Below are 26,902 nucleotides of genomic sequence, written 5' to 3'. Positions count from 1 at the left end.
CCATTATAGTCTATTCTTTCCGATACGGTTTGCGTGTGTGTGCGTGTGTGTTCCCCAGCACTTAATGAAAAAGAGTTCTGTATTTTTGGGAATGGGGAGATTTGGTTTCTCTTCCTGACTGCCACTACCCAGCTCAGTGACCTTTCTGGATCTCTGTTTCCTCACTGGGAAGCTGGAAAAGTTGGACTACATAATACCTAAGGTCTCTGGATGCTGTCGAGTGTGATGCTGTGACTCCTTTTTTAAAATGTCTTCTCTTTTATTTTGCTTCCAGAGAATGAATCACCACTAACCATTCTGAAAAGTCATAAAAAGGTCCTTACTTTTAAATTGGCCATTGCTAACTTAAATGTAGGCAACAAAAGTAAAAAAAGAAAAATAGTCCAGTTTTTGACATTGTACATTCTAGATTTCTTTTTCACTAAATTCTCTTTAGGAGAATGCTTAGAAATTTTAGAAAAATATTGTAAACCATAAGTGCCTCTATTTTATATGGTACTGTATCATCACCCTTCTTTAAGGCAACATTATATGTGTAAATCTAAATTAAGCAAATATATTAGGGAGTGATTATTCACTTTACAAATAGATATTTTCTTGTCAGAAGGACATACTATAGGGTTTCTTTATTGTCTTCCTCATGACTTTAAAATTAATTCATTTACATAAATTCAACTCATATGTAACTTTTTTTAAAGGAACAAATCTCTTGTAGACTGAGTAAAACCATATTGAGTCAGATATCCAATGTACAGTTCTAACTTGTATAAGATTTTTCTTAGTTTTTTATCAGGCAAACAATATTATTTTATATTAGTTATGTTTGCTAAGAGCTTTCTCCCCCACCCCAGACTTTGAAAAGCAAACTAATTCACATCTCTAGATTTTAAGAAAAATTTATAACTTTAGTTTTCTGTCTGTAAATTCATGCCCTTCCTCATTATTGTTTTTTGTTGTTTTTGTGGGGTTTTGGGGTTTTTTGTTTTGTTTTTGTTTTTGTTTTTATGGCAGGAATGCATTTTTCTACTTTTGATAAAAGCAGACATTGTTATTTAAAGGTCACCTGTGTTACCTGAACTTTCCTTGGAAATCTTCATATGTTCAGTTTTTAAGGAATGCTCATTATAATTAATCATTACAGAGAATTGGTTTTTTCCCCTTAATTGAACACTGAGCTGTCACTTGTTCTCTGCAAAACCCTAGAGTAAGAACAGTTTCTTTCATTTCAAATGAAATAAACATGTTTGGCTTCATAGCTTTTCAAAGCACCTCTTCATTAGCCATGCTTTATTTAAAATCTTAACTAATTCTTTAAGAGTTCATGGGGTGATGATTAGCTAGTTCAGGTATTTTAGAGCTATGTAACTGTTATTATTAAAGTAAGTGTTATCGAATCATTCGGTGGCCTTTGAAAAGTAAATTGGCAAGCTTGTGTTTCTGACAGACAGATGTCTGTGTCTCTTATTATGAATCAAACTTGGCATTAACTGGTCCTTTGGTAAGTTCTGCAAAAGTCAAGAATTGGTCCATGGAGACTGAACTAATTTCCAACCTGAAGGTGACTAATTTGCAGGGATTTTAGAGAAGAGCAACAAATATTTATTTTGGTCAAGAGCTTTGCTGTTGTTTTCACAAAATTAACAACGGGAAAAAAATCTCAGCTGAGGTAGATGATGAAATGGTTTTAATAGAATATATTAAAAAGATTACTTGTGCCCAAATGATGGCTTCATGATTAATTATCCTTTTTAATTCATTGTCTAGTATTTCTTCTGCTTTCTGCTTCTACTCATCTCACATAAAGGAGATTCAAGGACAGCTACAGGAACTAGTTAGATAATAGATTAAAAACAGCCTAGGAAATTATATATAGTCCTTCGTGGCATCTCAGTTGGTTCAGGAGATATCATTTTTTAAGTCACTAAAGCAAGAGTTGTCTCTAGGTGGTATTAGGACTCCAGGTCATCTTTATTTTCTCCTTTATACTCTTCTGAGGGGATCTTTTTGATAATATGCATGTACTATTTTTATAAACAAAAACTTATCCATGCTTACAATTGTTAAGGGTTACAAAAGTAAAAATTACTGAGTTAAAAAAAAATCGTAGCAACAGTTTTTAAAAGTTATTGTTTGGCCAGAGTCTGAAGTGTTCACTGTTAACAGTTGTTAGTTGTTAATTAGGTGGGCACCTTCAAAACTTCAGACTTACTTATGAAATTGGTAGGTGGGTTACAGTGATGCAAAATCACAACTCTAAGGATTTGATGGGCAGATCTGGCCAATATGTAGTCTACATTGTAATTTGGTTGTATCAGGAATGGGGGAAGTGATTCATTAGGATCTGTACACATTGTCATCAGCCTTTATGATTAACTTCTTAGTTTTTCTTGCCCAAAGAAGAATTATTCAGAAGGATAAACCTGGAGTAGGCCCAAGTTTGGAGTATTTTCCTCCTTTATGTTGAATTTGCTTTCACTGGGAAAAGAGTAAGTCTCCAGAAGGCCAAGCCGGGGTGGGGCAGAAGGTACTGTGGGACTATGAGTGAAAGAGTGCAGTGCTGTAGTGTGGGTTTTGTGCTTTTAGAGAAATACCACATAGGGCTTTTTCCTCCTAAGAATATAAGAAATGCCAGACTTTGGGTCAGACCCATGGGCTGTCCAGTGCAGTGTTTGTTTCTGTCTGGTACCATGGGCTGTTTTGTTAGAGAGCATGTGTCTTCTGTGATGCCAGCCTCTAAAGGTTAGGGGATGTGCCAAACATCCTGAGCTCCTCTCATGAGGAACAGAGTCCTTTCATTCAACTGAATAGAACTGGCATATTGAGCCTGGCAGGTCCATCTTATGTGAATGACCATGATTGGCTGCTTTGTTAATGGCAAAGCATATTTTGCCAAATGATATCATCAACAAAGACATCTCAAACAACTTTCAATTCTTTGACCTCCTGGTATATTTTTTTTCTTTTTTTCCCCCCTCTTCTTCCACCCCCCCCACCCCCCCAAGCCATTGTTTCTCAGTCTAGTTGTGTAGGACACAGCTCCCTGGCCCATGCTGGTATTATGAGCCTTGTGCTCCCCCCGGCTGAGGCAGTCGGTCAGCGATCGGCTGCTCACAACAGCTCTCATCGGCCGCCGGCCGCTTGTAGCAGCATACGGTAGCTCACAGCAGCTCACAGCAGCCCAGATCTTGTACACAATCCTAGCTGTAGAGGGCGCAGCTCACTGGCCCATTTGGGAATCGAACCAGCGATGTCGCCGTTAGGAGCACGGCGCTCCAACCAACTGAGCCACCGGGCAGGCCCCTGATATATTTTTTTAAGTTTTATTCAAGATGAACTCACTGAAAATCAGTGGAGCAGTGGAGTGAGTTATGGCCAACCTGTTACAGGGAAACCCAATACTTGGTTTTGAAAGTGGGGAAGAGTGCTACTAACTGTAGCATTTGCTAAGACAGGATGAACCTGAGGAAGTAAATTGATTTATTTTGGTCAGGATATGATCAGGGGCAGATTTAGTTTTGAGGGTCTGGACTGTGGGGGTAATTGTGGACCCAAATGGCCCTAGGCTTGCATGGAGCCTACTCGACTTAGCCAGAGCACATTTTATACTCACTGATGCTTTTAGCCAGATGACTTTTTCATGTTGTTTCAGCATATCCAGATTATTGGCTTGCTTATTAGGCTCTCAAGTAAAACTGAGACCCTTTTGTAGTGCTGCTAGTGAATTATAGGACTAACACTTGCCTTATAGACAGACTAGGGTATATTAAACTTTATCTAACGCAATTGTGAGGAGCATAATATGGACCAGGTATTATAATGGGGTGGGAGCAGAGCAGCTGTTTTTTGTTTTTTTGGTGCTTTTTTTCAATGCTCCTATGTCAAGAGTCACTGCATTAGAGGATAATAGTTTTAAATGAAGCCGCATTTCTCACAAGGGACCGGATAACGAGGATAAATGAAATCTGCAGACAGTCTAGAAGCTTCATTTTAGCCATTATTTATAATCTCTTCTCCTACCAAGCCTTTTATTATGTAGCAAAATCGATTAATTTGCATGTATGTCTTCTCTCTGTACCCACATGCTCTCTGACACAGCAGTGACCAAATAGCAAAATGGACAAGAGAGGAAAGAGGATGGGGCCGAGGCCAGGTGGAGTTAGGGGATGCACAATCCCCAAACTGAACAATCAAGATATATTAGGTTGGTGCAAAAGTAATTGCAGTTTTTGAAATTATTTTTAACCTTTTAAACCCCAATTACTTTTGTACCAACGTAATATTTTCGAGTCCTAACATTAATCTTGATACTTAATCATTCTGGGTGATGTTAAAAACAAAAGGTTGTATAATAGCATTAATAAAAATCACTTGCTATGGAATGATTCCAAATAAATATGGCTTTCTCTTTAGCATGAAATAGGAATCTGTTGAACTGCTCTTAATGTTCCCTCAGCAAACACAGATACAGCTCTGTTTAATTCCATATCCTCTTATCTATAAGTCCTACATTTAATTTAACTACCATTTGAGTTGATTTATAGCTTTGCTTAGCAAAAGTACAGTCTTGATTAAAAGATTATCACAGCTGATGGACCTTGAAAGCATTTTTTTCTCAGACCTTCTAATAATTTTGAAAATGACCTGCAGACTCCCATAAGGCTAGCTTTGCTAGTCTCCAGTTTTGCCCACCTGGCTGTACTTTGAGCAGTGGTATTAGGGTTATGTTTGGTGACATAGTTTTCCCACAGGCTACTTCCTTATCCATCCTTAGAAATGGAAATTTACTGCAATAGAGTTTAGAGCAAGGGGAATCCCAAGTCCCTAGTTAGCTGATCTCTTATCTAGCTGATAATTGCAACTAGCCTTTGTCTCTTGGGATGCTGCTGGGCTGAAGGATCCTCCAATCTATCTAAAGGAGGATTCAGTTATTATACATGAGGGTTATATTTTGGAGTTGCATCTGTGACAGATGCCTCCCTCAAAAAATACGGAATTAGTTTTGGTGTTCATTTCAAGTAGAGATGACTTAATTTGCAAAGCCAGTGATTTCCGTAGGTTGGCCAGATTCAGTCTTTCTTCACAGCAAGCCATTTTCCACTCTCCTGTTTTGACTGTGCAGTATGACTATTTGGTGGTGTCTGTGGTTCTGGGAGTAAAGAAAATGCTGTTGCTCAACAGGTGACAAAAAGCTATTATGCTTTGATTCTCTTTAGAACATTATTACCATTCTCCTGATTCCACTAGTTGAAAAAAATGAGTCACTCTGGTTTGGGCTTTATATCTTTGTGGAATATATTTTTGACCTATGAAGTAAGTTATTTCTCACAAAGGATTCACTTTAAAATCACCGTACCTGGGGTGGCCGGATGGCTCAGTTGGTGAGAGCTTGAGCTCTGAAAATCAGGGCTGCCGGTTCGATTCCCACATGGGATGGTGGGCTGCACCCCCTGCAACTAAAGATTGAAAATGGCAACTGGACTTGGGGCTGAGCTGCGCACTCCACAACTAGATTGAAGGACAACGACTTGGAGCTGATGAGCCCTGGAGAAACACACTGTCCCCCAATATTCCCCAATAAAGTTTATTAAATAAATAAATAAATAAATAAATAAATAAATAAATAAATCACCATACTTACAGTTCAATTTACAGGGGCTTTTGATTGTTCAAAATCATAGGAACACAGAAAAGAATTTAAAATTGTAAATGTGGTACTAATTCAAAATGAGAATTTTGGTATGTTTTTTCATATCAAAATTTGATGGTGGGGCCTTCTCAAAACACAAGAGTCAATCAGTTTTATTTGTGAAATAATTTTTATTTGGGTCAACATGTCCTTTCAGTTGGGTCTTACTGAGATATTATTCACATACCATACAATTGGTCTTAACCTCTTAATTGTTAAATTACTAGGTTTTAAAATCTCTGAAATTTTTGTTGAGGAGCACAGAATGTATTCCTATGAAGAAAGAATTTATGTTTCTAAACCACTTCCACTTTGCCTAAGTCACTTTTTTTTTAATACATAGCTACAGTTTGTCAGAGCTCAACTGATTATTAGAGGTTATCTAGTTAATCCAGAATAAAAATCACCCAGGGAGTTGTTCTTTTTTCAAACTATACTTGCTGAAGCATGAAGCCTCCTGAAATTCTGATTGTTTGCAGCCCCCATCCTCACCCTATACCAGTTAAACACCACTGATTTAGTCTAACACGCTCATCCCAGAGATAGGGAAACATTCTTCCTCTCATTGTTTTGAGTAGAAGCTTTAATAAGCACCAAAATTCTTTTTCAATTTTAACATGACAGATTTTGATAAGCTGAGTTGGAGATGCAAAATTCACTTCAGTGAATGATGGAGGCATAAATTATTTATGCTGTATATCTTTAAAAACAAATTATGAAGCATATGATATTGTAAAAGGAAAAAAAATCTCAGTCACTGATCAGAAAGTTAGTATACAGAAACTGCTACAAATTTGTCATTGTCTCAGTACTGTGTCAGGCACTGGGGAGATTAGTAGATGTCCTTTATCCTGGAAATCCCTGATAGCTAAGCATTCATATTTCTTCTTAGCTGTCCACAGCCATTTCCCACAGGGCATGGGAGGCCTGATTGTGTTAGCTTTTAAACAGCTACCCTGATTGCATTTTCAGCAAAAGGAGATTCATAAGAATGCTGATATTAAATAGATAGAAGAAATAGCCACAGAGATAGGCTTTAATAAAACAACATAAACTGCTCAGAATATCTGACAGACTCTGATGGATGAATGGATGAAGACCTGGGGAAAGAATGAAGTGGTTTTTTTCCAGAGGACTTTATATTCCCTTGAAAACTTCAGCCTATGGGCAGAAGAAGCAAAAAAAAAAACCTGTTTATGGACCCCTTTTCCTCTTCTAGACCTTCACATCCATGGAAAGAGTAAAGGTCTATGACTTCTCTCATCTGCTGAAAAGAAGCCTCTTTTCTGGGTAAAAAGGTTTACCTGGCCTGACATCTTCCCTCCAGTACCTGGGACAACCATACACTCCACTTGGAAGCCACTGGTCTAAAGCAACCATAGATTTGGAAGAACAGAATGGAGTTGTTATGCTTTTGAAATTTCATTTTTATTATCCATGTTTACAAAGAAGTTAAGAACTTTTCATGATCTCTGACTCTATACTGTGTGTAAGATAGGAGGGGGAAAGGACAGATTATTTATGATTGAATACTAATCAAAGACAAAGTACACTACTTTTTAGAAACATTAGCAAGAAATTGCCTACTTTTACTTAGAAGACTATCTTTTTTAGAGCATCACCAAAACTTTGAATGTTTCACGTCAACAAGTTTCAGTGGTCTCTGGGTTAGTATATAAAACATGTTTAAAATGCTCTGCCCCAAAGGGATTTGAAATCTTTATTCCTCTGAAGTGTAGCAGTAATGTGTGGGCAATGAGGCAGCTAGACAGGCTTTGCCATTGGTGCCCTTTAAGCTATGATACATTGTTTTAGAAATCCTATCTGTTATTAGTAATGATGTTGTATCTAGTTGTTGTTTGTTTGGTTGTTTCAGTCTTATCTGTGTTTGCCTATGTACATATAATTCAAGGTTTTAAAGAGACTTAGACAGTTTGGGAAGGAAGCAAGCAGCTCCAGAAGTTTCGGAACTTAATCTGAATTGGTGATTGCACCTGAAAACAGGGTAGTTGCTGTCTCTTGAAAGTTGGTTCCCTTGGTCTAGTTCCTTACTGTCATGAGCCACAATTTGGGAGTGGGCACAAGATTCTTACCATCATCAGTCTTATTCCACACACAGCCCCAGAATGGTTGTCCCAGTCCCAAACAGAATAGAAAAGCCCAGCACCTGTTGGCCACATGCAAATCAGTGTTTTCAGTCTCCGTGGCCATCATAATGGCCTTCAAACCCAAAGTCGATGCTTTGCAAAGAGAAAACTGATATGCCCTTCCAAAACCAAGAGGAAAGGAAGAGTTGCATTCTCTTGAAAGTTAAATTATAACTTTTTCTTACTGTTTCTATGAAGAAGACTGTACTAATAAAACTGCCAATTTCTTTCAGGTGGGTGTACATGGCATTAGAATAGAATTCATCAATGAAAAAGGATCAAAACGCACCGCCACCTACCTACCGGAGGTTGCAAAGGAGCAAGGTCATTGTTGTACTTTATTTCATGTGATCTGGTGACGAATTTAAACAAATATACAAATTGAAATGCAATATCTGACCTTGCAGTTATGTCTGATAATTGATCAATGTCAAATTATAAGAAATGACTCTTCCATCCCTGCCACTGCAGTGTCTGTATGAAATTGGTGAATCACTCACCCAGAAGTTGAATCTGTGCACTAAAGTTTGACAGCAGAAACACAAAAGTATACTTTCGAAAAAGAAAATATTTGTTAAAGTTGGGTATTATTTTAGGCAATAGTTTGCTATGAATTTGAAGAGGCAGTTTCCCATAGCTATAGCCTTGCTTAGTATAAACAAGCCTTTGGTTTGACAGTCAGCCACACATTTCATTGTCAGTATCAAAAATTTCATTCTTAGGTGGTTGCCATTACTCATTTTCCTACTATTATGATTATTGGTTTCCCATTAAGGTTAGGGGCATTGAGAATACACGAAGTAGTGTTTTATATATTTGGCCTGCACTTCCTAATCAACAAACGTTTTTCTGTTTTGCAGATAAACCACAAACCTTTATGAACCACTACTGTAACTCAAAATAACTTCTCACTCTGTAGTATCTTGTCCTTTCTAGCCACTACTAAATTTTTTCGTTGAAGTGAATATTTCTTCTTTACTTTACTAGAGCATTTCTTCTCATCGGAAAACATTTGTAATTTGGTTTTCCCATGTTTATCTAATAAAAATGTGAGATGCATAATGGCAAAATTTAATATTATTAAACCCCTAAACAAGAGTTAGTCTTTAAGGCAGCTAGCTGAAAATTTGTTTGGGTTGCTTATAGAAAATGTCTTAATCCTGCAGTTCCATCGATTTCGTAAAGTGTATAGAAGAGATAGAGGGCCTCAGATATTAGTATACCATCCCAAGTCAGAACCAATAAAAAGTCCCTTGAACACTGCACATAAATACACTTGATTGACTACAGAAGATACCATTAGGAACAGCAATTACCATGAGTTAGTATGAGAGTTCTAAGTACTACTGAGTTGGCACAATGACATATAGGCTCTTCCCTCCCTTTTAAAAGATGTCACTGTTAGAGAAGAATACAATGTTTGTGGTTTGTTACTGAGAAATGACTGAGCAGTTATAGCCAGCCTCTTCAGCTTCTTACCTTCAAATTTGGCTGAGGTAAGAAGCCATTGTTGTTAACCATCATGGAGAGCTAGAATATTAGGGGTGTGGTGGTGAACCTGTTTCTGTGCAGGATGAAATCTTAGCTCTCCTGTGTGATTTTTAGGACCAAAGGAGTTGATCTCATTTGGTGACAGTGATAGCTGACCTCTACAAAGTCACTTTGTATTTAACCAAAGGTGCTTATTACATGTACTTGATTATATTTTATCTGGTCTACTCTCCACAGGATGGGACCATATTCAGACTATAGACTCCTTACTGAGGAAAGGAGGATACAAAGCTCCGATTACTAATGAATTCAGGAAAACCATAAAACTGACCAGGTACTGAAGGCATTTTCTAGTATAAGCCAGCCAGTACATTTTGATGTATATGCTTATAATCCTTTGATTATTTTGGTCTCTCTAACTATACTTGCTTCTCTTTTCTGAAACAGAGTGGAAATGAATGGCAGGGCCATACTGAGGGTGGATACAATGGAACTCTGCTTGGCAGTAAAGCCTGTATGATATATGAGCCCATCCTTCCCATCTTTAGCTCTGTGTGATTACTCTGGCTTTATATGAGCAAACCATCTGGGCCTTTAGACGACATTATTGAAGAACGTTATCTGAATTAACTATTAGCTAGCTTTTGGCATTGCTTAGCAGAATCCCAGGATTCTGAAAAGCAGTCCTCAAATTTGAATTTAACCTTAGAATTCTGGCAGTGATAGAAGTCTCCCATGAAAGCTTGCTGAAAAATACAATTGAGCTAGACTCACAAATGCTAAATAAACTTCTGCATGGGGATAATAGGGATACTTATTTAAAATGGAAAATATCGAACATTTTAGGAAAATGTGTTGTAGTTTCCATTTATTTTAATTCCATAAAACCACACTGAATGCCTATAGTGTAAAAAAGTCTAAAAATGGACTCTTCTCAGCTCTAAGGAGTTACAAATTTGAAAATGCCTCCATCTCTGCTCTCCCTAAGTTCATGGTCTCAGAGACTGGAAGGGCATGTACAGAAACGATTATTAATATGAGGCAGACTGTGATGGATGATGTGCAATCATAAAGTAGGAGAAGAGGGATTCCAGGGAAGGGTGGGGATAACAGAAAATTTCGAAGAGGAGGTAGATTGAAGGCTGAGCTTGAAAAATAGATAGAATTTGACAGGTGGAGAGTGGGGAAGGAAAGAGATTAACTGAAAGAACTTTGTGAGTCAACACATGTAGGTCGCAAAGTTCTGTGAGCGAGTACTGAGGAATGTTCAATAGTCTGATTTGGCTGTTCTTTCAGTGTACACATAGAAGGTGGTCATTAGAGGAAAATATGGCAAAGAAGGTAGGTTGGGTCAGATATGAGGGTCTTGAGTTCTAGACTAAGAAATTGAGACCTGATTCTATAGACAGTTGGTAGCTATTGAAAGGTTTTAAACAAATGGTTTTGGGTAGGTGTAAGTCTGGAATTGGAAACAGGAAAAATAGTTAGAAAACATTGCTATTATCTGAGACTATCTGGCAGCAATCCAAAGAGGGTGAAATGGGAGCCTTCACAAGGGATGGGAAGAAAGGAGGGAACAGATAAGAAAATATTGTGGAAGAAAGGAAAGGACTAAGTCATCATTCAGAAGTAGGGAAGAAAAGTAAGTCAAGGCTTTTATCTAGATAAACGGGACCAAGGTGATCCCTTCAGCCGCGGAAGGGACCACAGGAGGGCAGGCATGTTTACGCATTGATTCTAGATTCGAAGTGCTTCCTGGGATATCTGTATAGAAATGTCCAGGAGATCACTGAAAATGTGTATGTGTAGAGCTCATGGACAGACATGGTGATTTGGGGTTGTCTGTAAAGAGGACATAGTTGAAACTATTAGGATAGGGTTCACTAAGCGGGGACAGAGCATAGGGTCAAAAGAACTGAAGGTAGAAACGTAGGAAAATCCTCCAAGGCAGGAGTAGGATGAAAAGTCAGAGAGCAGTCTGGGAGGCAGGGGGAGAACCCAGGGAGTGTGGAGTTGTGGAATCCATGGCACAAGAGAGCTTCAAGAAGGGAGTGGTGAGCAGTACCATAAGGAGATGTCAAGCAGGAGGGGTAGGCTTCGGGAAAAGCAGTGTCCACGGAAGAGTGGCAGCAGCAACCAAGATGCCCTGAGTAGTGTGAGGTGAGAAAATATATATTACTCTTAAGAAATGTGGCAATGAAAAAGCTAGAGATGGGAAAAAAGAGGGTTTGGGACACCAGGATTAAGGAAAGGTTTTTGTTGTTACTGTTTCTACTCAATGGCAAGACCTGAGTGGATGTGCAGACAGCGGGAAAGGAATATGGTAAAAGAAGGAGCGACAGCAGATCCCAGAAGAAAAAGTAGTCAAGTGAATAAGATGCGTACATGATGGTAATAGGTTGGTTTCACTCTGTTCCTTCCTGTTACGTAGCAAACTGGGGCTGAGGGGGCAATAAAATTTCTAGAAGAATTTGAACAAGGAGTAGTAGAGTGGAAAGAGCACTGGACTCAGACTCTGGGTTCTGATCTCAGCTTTGCTACTTATTAGCTGTGTGACATCGAGCAAGTCACTGCTCCTCTCTGGGCCTGATCTATAAAATTATCTCTAAGGTCCCTCCTAGCTCTGACATTGGCCTGTCACCTATTTGTTGATGTTAACTTTGTCTCTTCCCTGCCTTTCTTTCAGGTACCGTAGTGAAAAGATGACCCTGAGCTATGCTGAATACCTTGCTCATCGCCAGCATCATCATTTCCAAAATGGCATTGGGCATCCCCTTCCTCCATACAACCATTATTCCTGACACTGAGCCGCACAGCCAGTCACTGGGCCTCTCTGCAGACCTCTTCCCAGGAGACCCTGCCCCTTCTTGGTCTAGCTATCTCTTTTATTGTACCATTTTATGATGATAGTTTCCGTTGCCATGGTGAAGCTTCGATGTCGTCAATTAAGATCATCATGGTAACGGGTAGGAAAACGAAGTTTGTTAAGAAGATCCTGTTTTATTATTTTAGATCATTGATTTTTTTTTTTTTTTGCAGCATATATACCTTTGGGGGGGGGGGTTTCTTTCCTTACAATATTATATAGAATTTTGCTTTGCTATCTCAATCAGGTTTCTATCTTTCTGTCCATGTTGCCTTACTTTCCTGTCTTCTTTCCTCTCTTCCTTCTGTTGACTGTGGATGGAAGAAATTGTGCAGTTTTTAAGGACTTTATTTAGGTTTTTCTTTAGTTTTCCTCAGTGAGATAGATAATGTTTCATAGCTGAGTTTGGGAGGAATTCATTTGAAATTCAGGTATTTGTGTATTACTCTGGAATTTTCTAGAATTAATTTTGCTACAAGAGCTTAGTATGTGGGTCTTCACTCCTTAAGTACATGTTTTTCCCATGGTCAAAATATATGAACTTTAGTTCTAATATATAACATTTGAAGGTCCATGATCGGGCTTGTCACAGAGAGTGAGAAATCATTTGTGCCTATTGTGCTGGTTATCATAAGAGAGACTGCCTCATCACTTTATAGAACCAACTTATAAACTAAAACACTGTTTTAAGAAAGTACAAGCTACCTTTCATATGCTGTAGAACTCATTTTGAAAAGCAGAGAATATCAGGAAGAGAGCAGATACAGAATTTAGTGCCTTTAAGAATAATATAATTAAGTGGAATTAAGAGAGGTTAGAAAAAAGGCGATTTAGAGAAATATTCTTATAAAATTTTGTCTCTGTATGTGAAACAACAGATTAGACAAATTCCTTACTCTTAAGTATTTTTTTAAGCTGAGAAATTATTTTGAGCAAATAACCAAAAAGAGACATGTGTCTATTATATACTAATTTAAATTTGTTAGCTTTAGGTTTCAATACGTCATAATTGGCCAGAGACAATTTTAGGTACCATTTGCAGACATGGTAAAGATAATATAATGAAACAAAAGTTCACATATGCCATGATTTCAGATATGTTTGTCATGGGGACAATACTGGAGTTTTAGAAATACTATAAAATAGCTTCAATCTCTTTCTGCACTACATACTTTTGATAGAAACACATTTACTATGTTGATGTTATGTTACACCTGTAGAAATGGAGTTGGCATTTAGATATGATATACGTTATTAGAGCCGAGCTCATGTGCACGGCTGGTCTTTCCCATGATGCATACAAAGAGAACTTCCTAATTTCAATAGGAGGTCCGTATGTCTATCACCAGGAAAAATGACAGAAGATTCTGGAGAAAGATTTACCTTCATTTTATGGTAGCGAGTGAGTGTGTGTGTGTGTGTTGTGTGTGTGTGTGTGGTGTGGTGTGTATAGGTGTGGTGTGTATATGTATATATGCATATACACACCGCACATATACATATATATAATTTTTTCAAACAGGAAACCAATATATTGAGTGATGAATATAAGTATGGTGCAGAACATATATTGTTTAAAGTAGGAGATGTCACTGAGTATCAAAATGGCATAGCTTATACATATAGTTGCTGTGACAAGTGACAGACTGCTAGTTCAGAATTCAAAAAAACCATTTTCTAGTTTGTGAGATAATTGGCTGAATTCCTTCTGCTTGCCATTGTGGCAAAGCAAACTGCTTTAGTTTTTAATGAGAGTTCTTAGAAGTTTGTTGGTATTCCTTCCTCCACAGCATCCCTTGTTGAAATAACCATTTTCAGTTGTGATGCCTTAACTAAGAAGCCAATTGCTAGCCTGAAATGTAATCTCGGTAGCCAGTCCCATTGAACCTAGAGATTAGTCAGTGAAAGCTAGCTAGCTAGCTGTTGGCTTTTACAAAGGGATTTTGAGTCCTTTAATATCTATTTGGGAGCATTTTGGAGCAGATTAGTCTTTCGATATAAAAAACAAGTGGCTACCTGATGGAAACTTTTTCTTGCCCTTATAGGGAAACTGAGCACAAGCTGAATGATATTGTCTGCTGCAAAAAAAAAGTAAATAAACTAAAGAGAGACAAAAGACCAATGTTGATCCATCTTATCCATCATCTCATCAGTTCAACAGGCTCCTTGTCCTGGGTGAGCTCATGGTTAGAAGTTTTTTTTAAAGAAAAGATCTATCACATACATATGTGTGTGTGTATACATATATACTTACACATACATACATACATACATGTGTGTATTTATGTATTTAACGGTGCTAATCAATCTTGAGCAGGTCACGTGACTGGTCATGCGGACTCTAAAATCATATCAGATTTTTAAAATTTCTTGATATATGCAGATGTTATACAGGTTTTCTTACCAGTGTGATAATGTTATACTGAAGAAATAACCATCCTGCAGGCTACAGAGGACGAGGTCAGCAATTATTTCCCACCATGGCTTGGGGGAAAAGGATAGTTTTGTCTCCTTTTGTATTCAGATTAATGCACAGTGCATTGTTGTCTCTAAGTAGCTGTTGACTAAAAGACTTCGTAGTATAAAAGGTGTTATACAAACTGTAATGGTGTGCTTCAAACAAACAAATGCTAGACCCTTTCACCTTTGTCATATATTACAAAGTTGTTAAATATGTGGTTTGAATTAACTTTAAACATGTTGAAGTATGTAGCATGTGTTTTTAACTCCAACAGAGATTTTCATTGCACAGGTTGTGTTCTAGCCAGTTGTGGTTTATTTGTTCAGAAACACAAATGTGAATTGCACTCATCATCACCAGAATATTGTATAAGTTCAGTGATCTTTAAATAGCTCAGAAGTAATACTTGAACTTCATTTCAGTAGCACAAAGTTTACATAGCCCCCTTTTAAATGTTAATTAGTTCCATTTATGTTTTCTGTTTTCAAATGCAACTGGGTATTTTTCCTCTTGGAAAATACTACGTATTTTACTTTAGTATGTAGCAAAAGCCTTCCATTTCTGGAAGGGTTTTCTTGTTCTTAAAGTCAGCCAGGTACCAGATTCTAAAAGAACAACTGTCCCTCTCCCCCTCATTAAGTGGCCTTCTGACTGCACGAGAATGTGCTACTACCCTCTCCAGTCTCCCATACCAGGAGAGGTCGGTGTAATTGATGAAGTGCAAGGCTTGCTCTTTTTCCCCCATCCCACGTAAAGCAGTTAGGAGATTTTCAGTCCAGTGCATACAGTCCTAACGCCCAGCACACTGGACGCTTGTATACTGGCCTCTTTTCATGTCTTCAAATGTGCAGGAAATTAGAAACTCATCTGGAATAGGTTCCATCTCTTACGTGTGTTAGATCAAACCAAAGAAGCCCCAGCCATGCCCAAATGCTGCTCCAAAAGCCTGCTTTCCAGTCCTTACAAAAACCTTGCAGGATTAAATGTGTTAACTTTTTTATTTTTGTACAGTTTCTAAGTAATTTTTGCTAGTGATGTTAAATTGAATTAAGTTTATTTGAGGGGTAAGAGCACCTCCTCCATTTACGTAAACTGGTGACTTTCCTTTTATTTTTTAAAAGCAGAAACCTGTTTTGTGCCTCTCGATTTAAGGGTTTCTGATTACATTATTCTGAAGACCAGCATTGATCCTTTATAATCAAACATATGTTTTCCTTGTTTTTTATTACTGTTTCAGAAGAAAATAAACCTTTTATTTTGCTCTGGACCCAGTACTGCGCTGGCACATAGACGCACTGAGAAAACACTTTTGTAACCACCTCTGACTGTTTTTGTACATCAAAGTTGATTACTTTTGAAATATTTGGATCTAGTTTCTAAGTTATTTTAGTGTTTTATATGTTCCCCGAAATCACTCTGAATCGGTCACCAGCATAATGAGTTCTTGGTGATGCCATGGTGAGACTTGTAATGAGCAAAAGCTACCTGGAGTAGCTTTTCTTTTCCTTCTTTCTTAGGAACCTGTTTTTTGATTACAGTAAGACATCACAGATTACCTGAAACCCCTTCAAGTATAACTAGATCCTCCTTCCTTCCACATTTAATTGCTTAATAGTTTGAGGAAACTATTGGAAATGGGCATTTTATATGACATATATGGCTTTAAAATATTACAAATGAGCAAAAAGAAAAATGAGAAGATTTATGTGGGCCTGTAAGGTATGGCTGTGGAAAGATATTGTAGTAGTTTTGACACTATTGTTATTACCTTTGAAATCATTTACCCAATAAAATGGTAAAACTGAGTTACCATTTGTTGTTTCTTTCTTTAACCTGCCTCATCATAGGATGTTGGTCCCATGCGTGCTTCTTACTAAAACACAGTCGAAGACGTTGAAATAATGAATATAGGAACTGGCCTTGATTTCTTTCCAAACTAGCACTTGGAAAGCCTCAGCGGCCTATAGCTGCTCCCTGCCACGTGATTGGCCTATGTCATCCGTCTGCCTCGCCCTGAGCTCTGGCCTGGTGATACAGTCTAGACTTTATTGGACAATCTGCCCTGGTCATGGATCTGAGACAAGCATCAACTTGAATTCCAGGGGCAGCTCAGCTATGCTTACGCCTGCTCCAAGTTTCTTCCAAATTGGTGTGTTACTGGGTATTTTCCCTTTGTGAATTGGTTCAGGGCAGTAGTCGTACCATCCAGTAAAACCATCTGATGAGGTGGGAAGCCTTTCTTTTGCCATCAGGCCATTGCCATTTTCTCAGTACAGGACAGAATCTGAAAATGCCCAAGATGTGGCCACTTGGCACTTGTACACACTCATGCACACACTAGTTGTACCACACTACCCATTACGTTTCCAGTTCCTGAGTGAGATGAGATGAATTCTATTCCCCACTTGGGTTTGGGGAAAACGTCTGCGTATTGGGCAGGGCAACTGGTGCCGCTGACTTTCCAGGGCCAGAGCAGAGTCTACATCAAGAAAGGAATCTCTTGCTGCGCCACCTCTATCAGCTGTTGCATTATCTCTTTATGGAAAGGCTACCAAGAACATTGTTGAAATACCTCAGCTTTTTCTATTGAAATACCCCGGCTTTTTCTAAATCCTATGCTGTCTCAGTTTCATCATGCATATTTCAGGATTAATTGCTAGTGAGTATGTGCAGGACAATTTTCTGTTACATTGTCCCAAAGCCCGGTTACCCATGTGAATCTGATGACACATGCTTATGTCAATCACAATGACTAAAAACAGCCATCTTGGATCCTAGAGCGCAATGGTGGTTTGAGCAATGCTCCCTTAAGGCAGCCATCTGCTCAAGGTTTACCCAGTTCCACATTCACGTTTAATGGTACATAGGGTTTTTGTTTTAATGATTTAGATATCATTAATAGGTTCAGGTAGAGTGAAATAATTTAATGAGCCCACAGCATTCATTTTCATAGCATTAGTGGTTAACTCAATGGTCTGGACAGATTTCAACTTCAGTAATCACACTCCACCTACCTAAATTCTTCCCAGAGTTTCCGCATTTCCTTTTTAGACTTCATGCCCCACTGGGCACCTTTGAAATATTTCACTGCTTTGAGGGCAAGCACGGTTGTGTGGGAGGAGATAGTTCCTCTCTGATGATGGAAAATACTATAATAGCCAAGGAGTCCTATCAGCATGAGCTGGGGGGTTAGTCTCCTGTGAGGAAATCACACCTGGATTTAGAGATGCCAGTCAGGAGAGTCAGTGAATGCTTCTTCAATGTTGTGCAGCTCTGACTGCGTGAGCTGATACAAGTGTGCGTTGGTGCTAAGCTCTGATGGCTTCCCATTGTTTGCCCAGGCTTTTCACTTGCAGGAGGAATAGTTGAGTGGGCGGGACGCAACTGAGGCAGGCCTCAGGCATACTGCTTTGGCTCCTACTTTTAAAAAACCTTCCTTGATCCTGTAGCCCATGGTACCATCTCCTATTCCAAACCCCAAGCTTATTGAAAGCAATCTATCAAGAGCTGGAGGAAACTGCCTTAGGTCCTAAGCCCTGTTCTGAAGCCAGTCAATCTCCTCATCCCAAGAACTTGATTATGACTGTGTTTAAAAGGGACTCTTAATATATTACGTTCAGAGTGTGAACAAGAGTATTGACTGTGTATCTCAAATTGTGTAAATGGAGTGACCCAGAGGGCTGGTGGAGGGCATGCACTTTATATAAACAAACACTGACCTGCACTTGCTGATTTTCATCATGACAGATGATCGCATTACTGTAACAGAGTGTAGATGTAGGATGTGCTAAGTCTGGAGCACGCAGCTAGGTGGTGACTGCATTACGTGCTTCTGTTCACCGCCTGCCCCAACACCCTTGAGCTCACACTCCCATTCTAAAAGGACACAGCCCAGTCACAAGGGACTGGTAATTTGTTCAGCCTTTAGTCCCCCTCCATGGTGGAAGAAACTCTTCGCTTTTTAATCAAAATATTAGCTGGCCCCTCAAGGTATTAAAAATATGAGATTAAGCACCATATCTCATAATAAGTACAAACGCATACCAGTTACTTATAAAGTTAATGAGAATGACGAGGCTGTTTTGATGACTATAAAAATTTGTAATTGGAGCGACAGATGACAATTGCAGTTAAGTCTCCATTTATTCTGTTTTGGCTGTACAACACAAGAAGGTCCTGATTTGCACAAAGAAGTGGTACTATCTTGCTTGTATAGTTTTATGAAAGTGAGTGCTTTGTAAAATTCTGGTACAGTCACAGCCTCCTGGGCCAGGCCTGAGAAGGCCTATAAGAAGCTCAGGCAGGAAAAGCATCACTCCTGAGGTTTGAACAGAAATGAGTCAACCTGCTGGCTCCTGCTAACCCACTGGTCTTTGATTGCCATTCTGAATGTAACACATGTGTTTTTGTTAGGTGGGTTTTTTTGTGGGGGATATTTTACTCGGTTTGTAAATATTCTACATTTAGACATACACACATTATTTGAATCAAATGTTTGTGGAAACTTGGATCGCTTCCAACAGAATGCCAGCTCCCACAGGTCAATCTGAAAACCACTGCTAGAACCCCCACATGCCCAGTTATTTTAAGAGTCTTTGGCAAGCTGTCATTTCATCTCCTTTTCCATTTTCGCCTTTCCTCCTAAATGTCAGGCTCAATGTGATCCATCAGTGTTTACTGAGTGCCTGTCCCCCGAGAGGCATGGCACTGTGTTTGGTTTCCAAATGAATATAGTATAATTTTGTAAGACAAATTAACAGGCCACTCTGAGCCAAGAGTTGTGAGGGGCATACAAGTTTGGTCTAGTTAGGAAATCATTCAGACGGGCCCAGGTAACATTGGGCTAGTCTTACAGGGTTTCCTTAAAATGGCTTCCACTTCAGAGTGTCGTTAGAGCAGAGTTGGGGCTGCCCCTGTTGGGGCATTTCTTTGGCCTCCAACATGTCAGCAGCAGAAACCACTCCACCCTGGGAATGGCCATGGTTTGTTGAGTGGAGGAGATTGTTTCTAGTCCCACAATGTGGCTGTCTTGCTCCTTACCTAGAGGGAATGTGCAAGGTGGTTAGGAGAGAACTTATGTGATTGTATAAGAAACATTTATGTACATGCAGAATGGCATTTGGCAACTGCCAGTTGTGTTTCTTACTGCGAAGCTGCCCTCTGAAAGTCATCAATCTCTTCCCATGACCAGGACAGAGAGAATAGCACAGATAGAGACTAGACCCCTTGCTCTGAGAGACAGCCTTGAGGCCTGAGGAGAAGAAAGTTTATAGCATGCCTACTGCTTAAAAATTACTCCATAGGGGAAAAAAAAGATTCCATTCATGGTTCAGAAGAGAGAGGATAGTAAGGGTAATCCACCTAGAGAGGGAAATCAGAGTAACTTTCTGAATCACCTGCTACATAAAAAGGGCAGGAAGGCAACATTAAAATTGGGTAGTGTAAAACAGGAAACACAACTGGTACACAATACAATGTTTAAATCACATTTTAACTGATAGGAAGCTTCTAAGAGTTGTAGTCACTGCTGGAACACCAGGCAGATTTGAAACTATGAGTTGCTATAGTCACTTTTCATCAAACTGGCATTTCCATCTAAATGGTATTCTGAATTGATCCAAGATTACTGTGTGTGATAACATATGTAAATGGATTTGTGTGTATCAACATAAGAAATAGGGGTTGGCCAGACAGCTGGATGAGGCAGTCATATTCCCCACTGCCACATATCCTGGCAGAGTAGAAAGGATGTCTTAGACTGGAAAGAGTGTGAAACCCCCCTTCTTTTTTGAAGGACAGTACTAGTGTGAGTAATGCAAACATTTCCCTAAACTTTCTCTACTTCAAACATTCAAATGAATTCCAGGAACTCTGCATGGAGACATTGCCACCATGCTGGAATAGGCCTCAGTAATGGCCCCTTTCCCAGAACTGTGGTCCAGGACAGTGGTGTGCAGCCATAGTGACCTCTGTATATGAGGCCTTGCCCCTTGGTGATTTGGTTCTTGTTTATCTTGCCTAGTATATGTGGTCCATGGTACTCATGAATGACAGAATTGAAAATGGGAACACGGTGTTACTCTGGTAATTCAATCAGGATGAGATTGTTCCTGTGGGGTAGATGGGCCTAACTAGCCCCCATTTGGGTTTGTGCCACTCTAGAAGAATCTGTGGCCTTAAAGAAGGTCAAAATAGAACTTGTTAATAGTCAGGGCAGGCGGCACCCTTTGTACCAGGGAAGGGTTACATGTGAATCCTGCAAGCAGGGTGCACAGGGCACTTAAAAATTAAAAAGAAACTCCTTTCTTTTCACCTACTTTTTTTCTCCAACTTCTTTTATTGAGGTGAAATTCACATAACATACAATTAACCACTTTAAAGTGTACATTTCAGTGGTGTTTGATGTATTCACAATGTTGTGCAGCCACTGGCTCTCTCTAGTTTTAAAACTTTTTCATCACTCCATAAAAACACCCCATCCCCATGAAGAGGTCACTCCCCATTTTGCCCTCGTCCATCCCTTAAGTAACCTCTTTCTGTCTCTCCGAATTTGCTTAATCTGGATATATTATACAAATGGAGTCTTATGATATGTGATCTTTTGTCACTGGCCTCTTTCACTTAGCACAGTGTTTTCAACGTTCATCCAAGTTGTAACATGTTTTAGTACTTCGTTCCTTTTTATGGCTGAGTAATATTTCACTGTATGTGTATACCACCATTTGTTTATCCATTCCTCCATTGATGGACATTGATTGGGCTGTTTCAACAATTTGGCTCTTATGAATAATGCTGCTATAAACATATGTGTCTAAGTTTCTGTGTGGATATATGTTTTAATTTCTCTTAGGTATATATGTACACATGGAATTACTGGGTCATATGGTAATTCATATTAATTGTTTTACTTTTTAATGAACCATAAACCTGTTTCCACAGTGGCTCTACCATTTTACATTCTTACCAGTAATGTATGAAGTTTCCAATTTCTCCGCATCCTCACCAATACTTGTTCTTAACTGTCTTTTTTATTATAGTCATCTTAGTGGGTATGAAATAGAATCTCATTGGGTCTTTGAATTGCATTTCCTTAATGACCAGTGATGTTGAATACCTTATGTGTTTATTGGTTATTCAGAGAAATGTCTATTCGAGTCCTTTGCCTGGTTTTTAAATGGGTTGTTTGTCTTTTTGCTGTTGAGTTGTAAGAGTTTTTATATATTCAGGATATTAAAACCTCATCAGGTAAATGACTTGAAAATATTTTCTCCCATTCTGTAGTTTGTCTTTTTCACATCCTGGATAATGTTCTCTGATGGACAAAAGTATTTAATTTATATGAAGTCCAATTTATCTATTTTTCTTTTGTTGCTCATGTTTTTGGTGTCAAATCTAAGAATCCATTGCCAAGTCCTAGATCATGAAGATTTACCCCTATGTTTTCTTCTAATAGTTTTAGACCTTATATTAAGGTTGTTGATCTATTTTAATTTTTATATGCGCTGTGAGGTTGGAATCCAACTTCACTTTTTTGAATGTGGTTATTCAGTTGTCCCAATATCATTTATTGAAAAAAACTATCCTTTCCCCCACTGAATGATCTTGGTACCCTTGTTGACATTCAATTGACCATAGAGGTTTAGGTTTATTTCTGGACTCTGAATTCTATTTCATCGCTCCATATTTCTCTTCCTTTGCCAGTACCACACTGTTTTGATTACTCTAGCTTTGTAGTTAAGTTTTGAAATTGGGAAGTGCGAGTCCCCCTGCCTTGCTTTTCTTTTTCACTATTGTTTGGGCTATTCAAGGATACTTGAGATTCCTTACAAATTTGATGACTGACTTTCCCACTTCTGTGAAATAATACCATTGGAATTTTAATAGAGATTGCATTGAATCCATAGATCGCTTTAGGGAATACAGTCATGTGCCACTTAACAAGAGGGATACAGTCTGAGAAACACATCGTTAGACCATTTCATCATTATTTGAACATCACAGAGTACACTTACACAAATCTAGGTGCTATGACCTACTACACACCGAGGCTAAATGGTATACCACTATCATATATGCAGTCCGTCATTGACCAAAAAGGCGTTATGCAGCACATGACTGTATTGCCATCGTAACAATATTAAGTCTTCCTAACAATGAGCACGAAATGCCTTTACACTTATTTAAGATTTTAATTTCTTTCAGAAATATTTTTTAGTTTTCAGTGTATAAGCCTTTTTACCTCCCAGGCTAAATTTATTTCTAGGTATTTTATTCTTTTGGATGCTATTCTAAATGGAATTGTTTTCTTAACTTCCTTTTCAGAGTACTCATTACAGGTATGTAGAAACACAACTTATTTTTATGTGTTGATCTCATACCCTACAACTTTATTAGCTGTAGTAGTTTGTGTGTGTGTGTGTGTGTGTACACGACTTGTATTCATCTTTAGTTATCGGTATATATTATTACAATTTTAATTCAGTTTTTTCCTTTCTTAAAAAGTGCATACATTTTTTGGGCACCGTGTGTGTGTGTGTGTGTGTGTGTGTGTGTGTGTATGTGTGTGTGTGTGTGTGTGTGTGTGTAAATCATATCATCTGCAAATACAGTTTTACTTCTTCATTCCCAATTTGGATGCCTTTTATTTCTTTCTCTTGCCTAACTGCTCTGGCAAGGACTTCCAATGTTGAATAGCAGACGTGACAGCAGACATCCTTGTCTTGTTTCTGATCTCAGGGGGAAAACTTACAGTCTTTCACCATTGAGTATGATGTTAGCTGTGCATTTTATATATATATGTGGTCTTTACCATGTTAAGGAACTTGACTTCTATTACTGTTTTCCTCATGAAAAGGGTGTTGACTTTTGTCAAATGTTTTTTCGGTGTCTATTGAAAGGCTCATTTCCCCCTTTTTTTCTATTAATGTGGTGTATATACTGCATTGGTGATTTTCTTATGTTGAATCACCCTAACATTTCTGAGATAAATCCCACTTGGTCATATAATCCTTTTAATGTACTGTTTGATTCAGCATCCTGGTATTTCACTGAGGATTTTTGTGTCTGTATTCATAAAGGATACTGGTCAGTGTTTTTACCTTGTGGCACCTTAGTCTGGCTTTGGTATCAGGGTACTGTCGGCTTTATAGAATGTGTTAGGAGGTGTTCCTGCCTCTTATAATTTTTAGAAGAGTTTGAATAGGACTAGTGTTAAATCTTTACATATTTAGTAGAATTCACCAATGAAGCCTGGTTTTTTCTTAGTTGGGAGGTTTTTGATTACTGATTCAATCTCTTTACTTGTTATAAGTCTGTTCAGATTTTCTATTATCTAGAGTCAGTTTTGGTAATTTGTGTGTTTCTAGGAACTTGTCCATTTAATTAAGACTATCTAATTTGTTGGCATACAACTGCTTATACTATTCTCTTGTAATCCTTTTAATTTTTAAGGTTGGTGGTAACATCCCTGCTTTCATTTCCAATTTTAGTTATTTGTGTCTTCTTTTTTCTTAAAGAGTCTAAGGATCTTTCAATTTTGTTGATCTTTTTAAAGAACCAACTTTTCATTTTTCTTTGCTCTAATCTTTATTGTTTCCTTCCTTCTATTGGCTTGAGGTTTAGTTTGCTCTTCTTTTTCTAGTTCCTCAAGGTGTAAAGTTATGATGTTGAATTCAGAGCTTCCTTTTTAATGTAGGTGTTTACAGCTATAAGTTTAACTTTGAACACTGTTTTCACGTATCTCAGACGTTTTGGTATATCACATTTTCATTTTAATTCATCTCAAAGCATTTTCTAATTTCCCTAGTGCTTTCTTCTTTAACCCATTTGTTGTTTAAGAACATGTTCTTTAATTTTCACATATTTAATTTTTTTCTTTTATTTTTTTTTTCAGTTTTCCTTCTGTTATTGAGTTCTACCTTCATTCCATTTGGTCAGAGAAGACTTTTATATGGTCTGAATCTTTTAAAACTTACTGAGAATTGTTTTATGGTCTAACATATGGTCTATGCTGGAGAATGTTCCATGCACACTTGAGAGGAATGTGTGCTCTGCTCTTGTTGGATATAGTATTCTGTCTATGTCTTTTAGGTCTAATTAGTTTATAGTGTTGTTCAAGTCTTCCATTCCTTGTTGATCTACTGTCTAAATGTTCTATCCATTATTTCAAGTGGGATATACAAGTCTCCACACCTATTATGGTAGAACTGTCTATATCTCCCTTCAATTTGTCTGTGTTTCCTTCTTATTTTTTTGAGCTGTGTATGTTTATATATGTATGTTTATAATTGTTATATCTTCTGGATAAATTGATCATTTTATCAATAAATATGCCCTTCTTTGTCTCCTATAATAATTTTTCCACTTAAAATCCATTTTGCCTGGTATTTTTTTTAGCCACCTCAGCTCTCTTTTGGTTACTATTTCCATTGACTATCTCCTCACATCCTTTCACTTTCAACCTGTTTGTTGTGTTGTGCCTAAATTGAGTCTCTTGTAAGCAGCATATAGTTAAATCATGCCTTTTTAAAACTCATTTTGTGAGTATCTGTCGTTTAATTCGTGAGTTTAACCCATTTGCATTTAAAGTGTTACTGATAAAGAAGGATGTTTTTCTGCCATTGTGATATTCGTTTCCTATGTCATCTGTTTTGTTCCTCAATTCCTCCAATACTGCCTTCTTTTGTGTTTGCTGGATTTTTTTTTTCTAATGCACCATTTTGAGTTCTTTTTATTTCCTTTCCTGTATCTTTTATTTATTTTCTTAGTGGTTACCATGGGGATTGTAATTAACTTCCTAAATTTATAACAGCCTAGTTTAATCACCTTTTGCTTTACTTCTTTCTGTTCCTTTTAAATTTAAAGACTGATTTTAGAGCAGTTTTAGATTCACAGCAAAGTTGAGCAGAACGTACAGTTTATGTATATTCCCTGTCTTCCCACCCTGTGTCTCCCAAACAGCCTCCACTACTATCAACATCCCACATCACAGGGGTATATTTGTTATAATTGATTGACCTACATTGATACATCATTGTCACCCAACATCCATGGCTTATATTAGAGCCCATTCTTGATATTGTACATTCTAAGGATTTTGACAAATGTATAATGAAATGTACTTATTGTTATAGTATCATACAGAGTAGTTTCACTGCCCTAAAAATGATCTGTGCTCTACCTATTCACCCCTCCCTACCCCCAGCCTTGGCAACCACTGATCTTGATCACACCTTTTTAATAATTATAATTGAAACATTTACTGAGTGCATATGTAAGTTAAGTACCATGTTATACACTTTTCAACAGCATTATGAATTTCCTATTTTATATAATAAGAATCAAGTTCAAAGAGGTTGTCAGTTATCAAAGGCCACCTAGCTACAAAGTGGTAGAGCCACGATTCAAACCAAGTTTGTCAGGCTCCAGAGACTGAGCTTTCTATCATTCACTCTACGGTCTTGATAGGATGAGGATGATGGTGGCAGTGGCAGTTGTAATGGCAGTAGTGGTGGCATCTAACATTTATGTCAACAGTGCTTACAATGTGCCAAGCACTATACCAAGTGCCTTATGTACTCAACCCTCACACTAGCTCTATGAAGTAGGTGCTATTATTATTGTCACTTTATAGATGAGCAAACTGAGGCTCAGGGAGGTTAATAAACAATCACCTTCAAATGCACAGAATCTACTCAGTGGAGGCTAGTGACTGTCACTGAAGACTTCATTTTGAGCATCCACCATCTCTGTAGGGTTGGAGATGGCAAAGACATAGGACAAGGTCTTTACCTGAAAACTGATTGGTTGGTTTGCTTTTTGAAGTTCAAAATTCAGAGACATAAACATGTCAGTATTTGACTCTTTCTTTCTTAAGGACACATTAGATCTGACAGCACCACTCCCAGGGCAACAGACTTTGCCCTTGGCTGTCCAGCCTGAGTTACTGTCTTTCTCGTCACAGGAGGACTGCCCCCAGGCTTCTGGGTACACAACTAGGGCTCAGAAATAACCCCCTAATCGGCCTCAACAGCTTTGAAGGAGGACACTGCAGGAGGGGCCTAAGTAGACCAACACTTTAATCCAGTTACATGAGGGCAGCTGTAATCCAGCCTGATCATGGCTTGCTAAAATCTGGGGTGGGGGGTTGGAGAATGTCCAAAAACTGCTTCCTGTGCCCAAGTATTCCTGGATCTCTCTGTAGATACTCTTTCCCCTTCTGGAAGAACTTGGCCTAAAGGCTACAAGGGCCA

General features: G+C 38.3%; 1 protein-coding gene across 2 annotated transcripts in view; it reads left to right on the top strand.

Moving 5' to 3' along the window:
- AMMECR1 (AMMECR nuclear protein 1) overlaps positions 1-16,456 on the top strand; it is a 119,338-nt gene extending 102,882 nt beyond the window's left edge. For both annotated transcript variants that reach the window (XM_074323794.2, XM_074323793.2), the window contains 3 exons: positions 8,067-8,157; positions 9,562-9,658; positions 12,011-16,456. In XM_074323794.2, coding sequence (XP_074179895.1) covers positions 8,067-8,157; positions 9,562-9,658; positions 12,011-12,125 — 303 coding nt within the window. In that variant the 3' untranslated portion in view covers positions 12,126-16,456. The remainder of the gene's footprint in view (positions 1-8,066; positions 8,158-9,561; positions 9,659-12,010) is intronic.
- Positions 16,457-26,902: the final 10,446 nt, after the last annotated feature.

Source organism: Rhinolophus sinicus, chromosome 18 (genome assembly GCF_057876585.1).
Source record: "Rhinolophus sinicus isolate RSI-liver-muscle chromosome 18, RSI-T2T, whole genome shotgun sequence".
Taxonomy (NCBI): Eukaryota; Metazoa; Chordata; class Mammalia; order Chiroptera; family Rhinolophidae; genus Rhinolophus; species Rhinolophus sinicus.
Note: the sequence above shows the minus strand (reverse complement) of the source record. Positions and strands in the feature narration are given on the sequence as shown.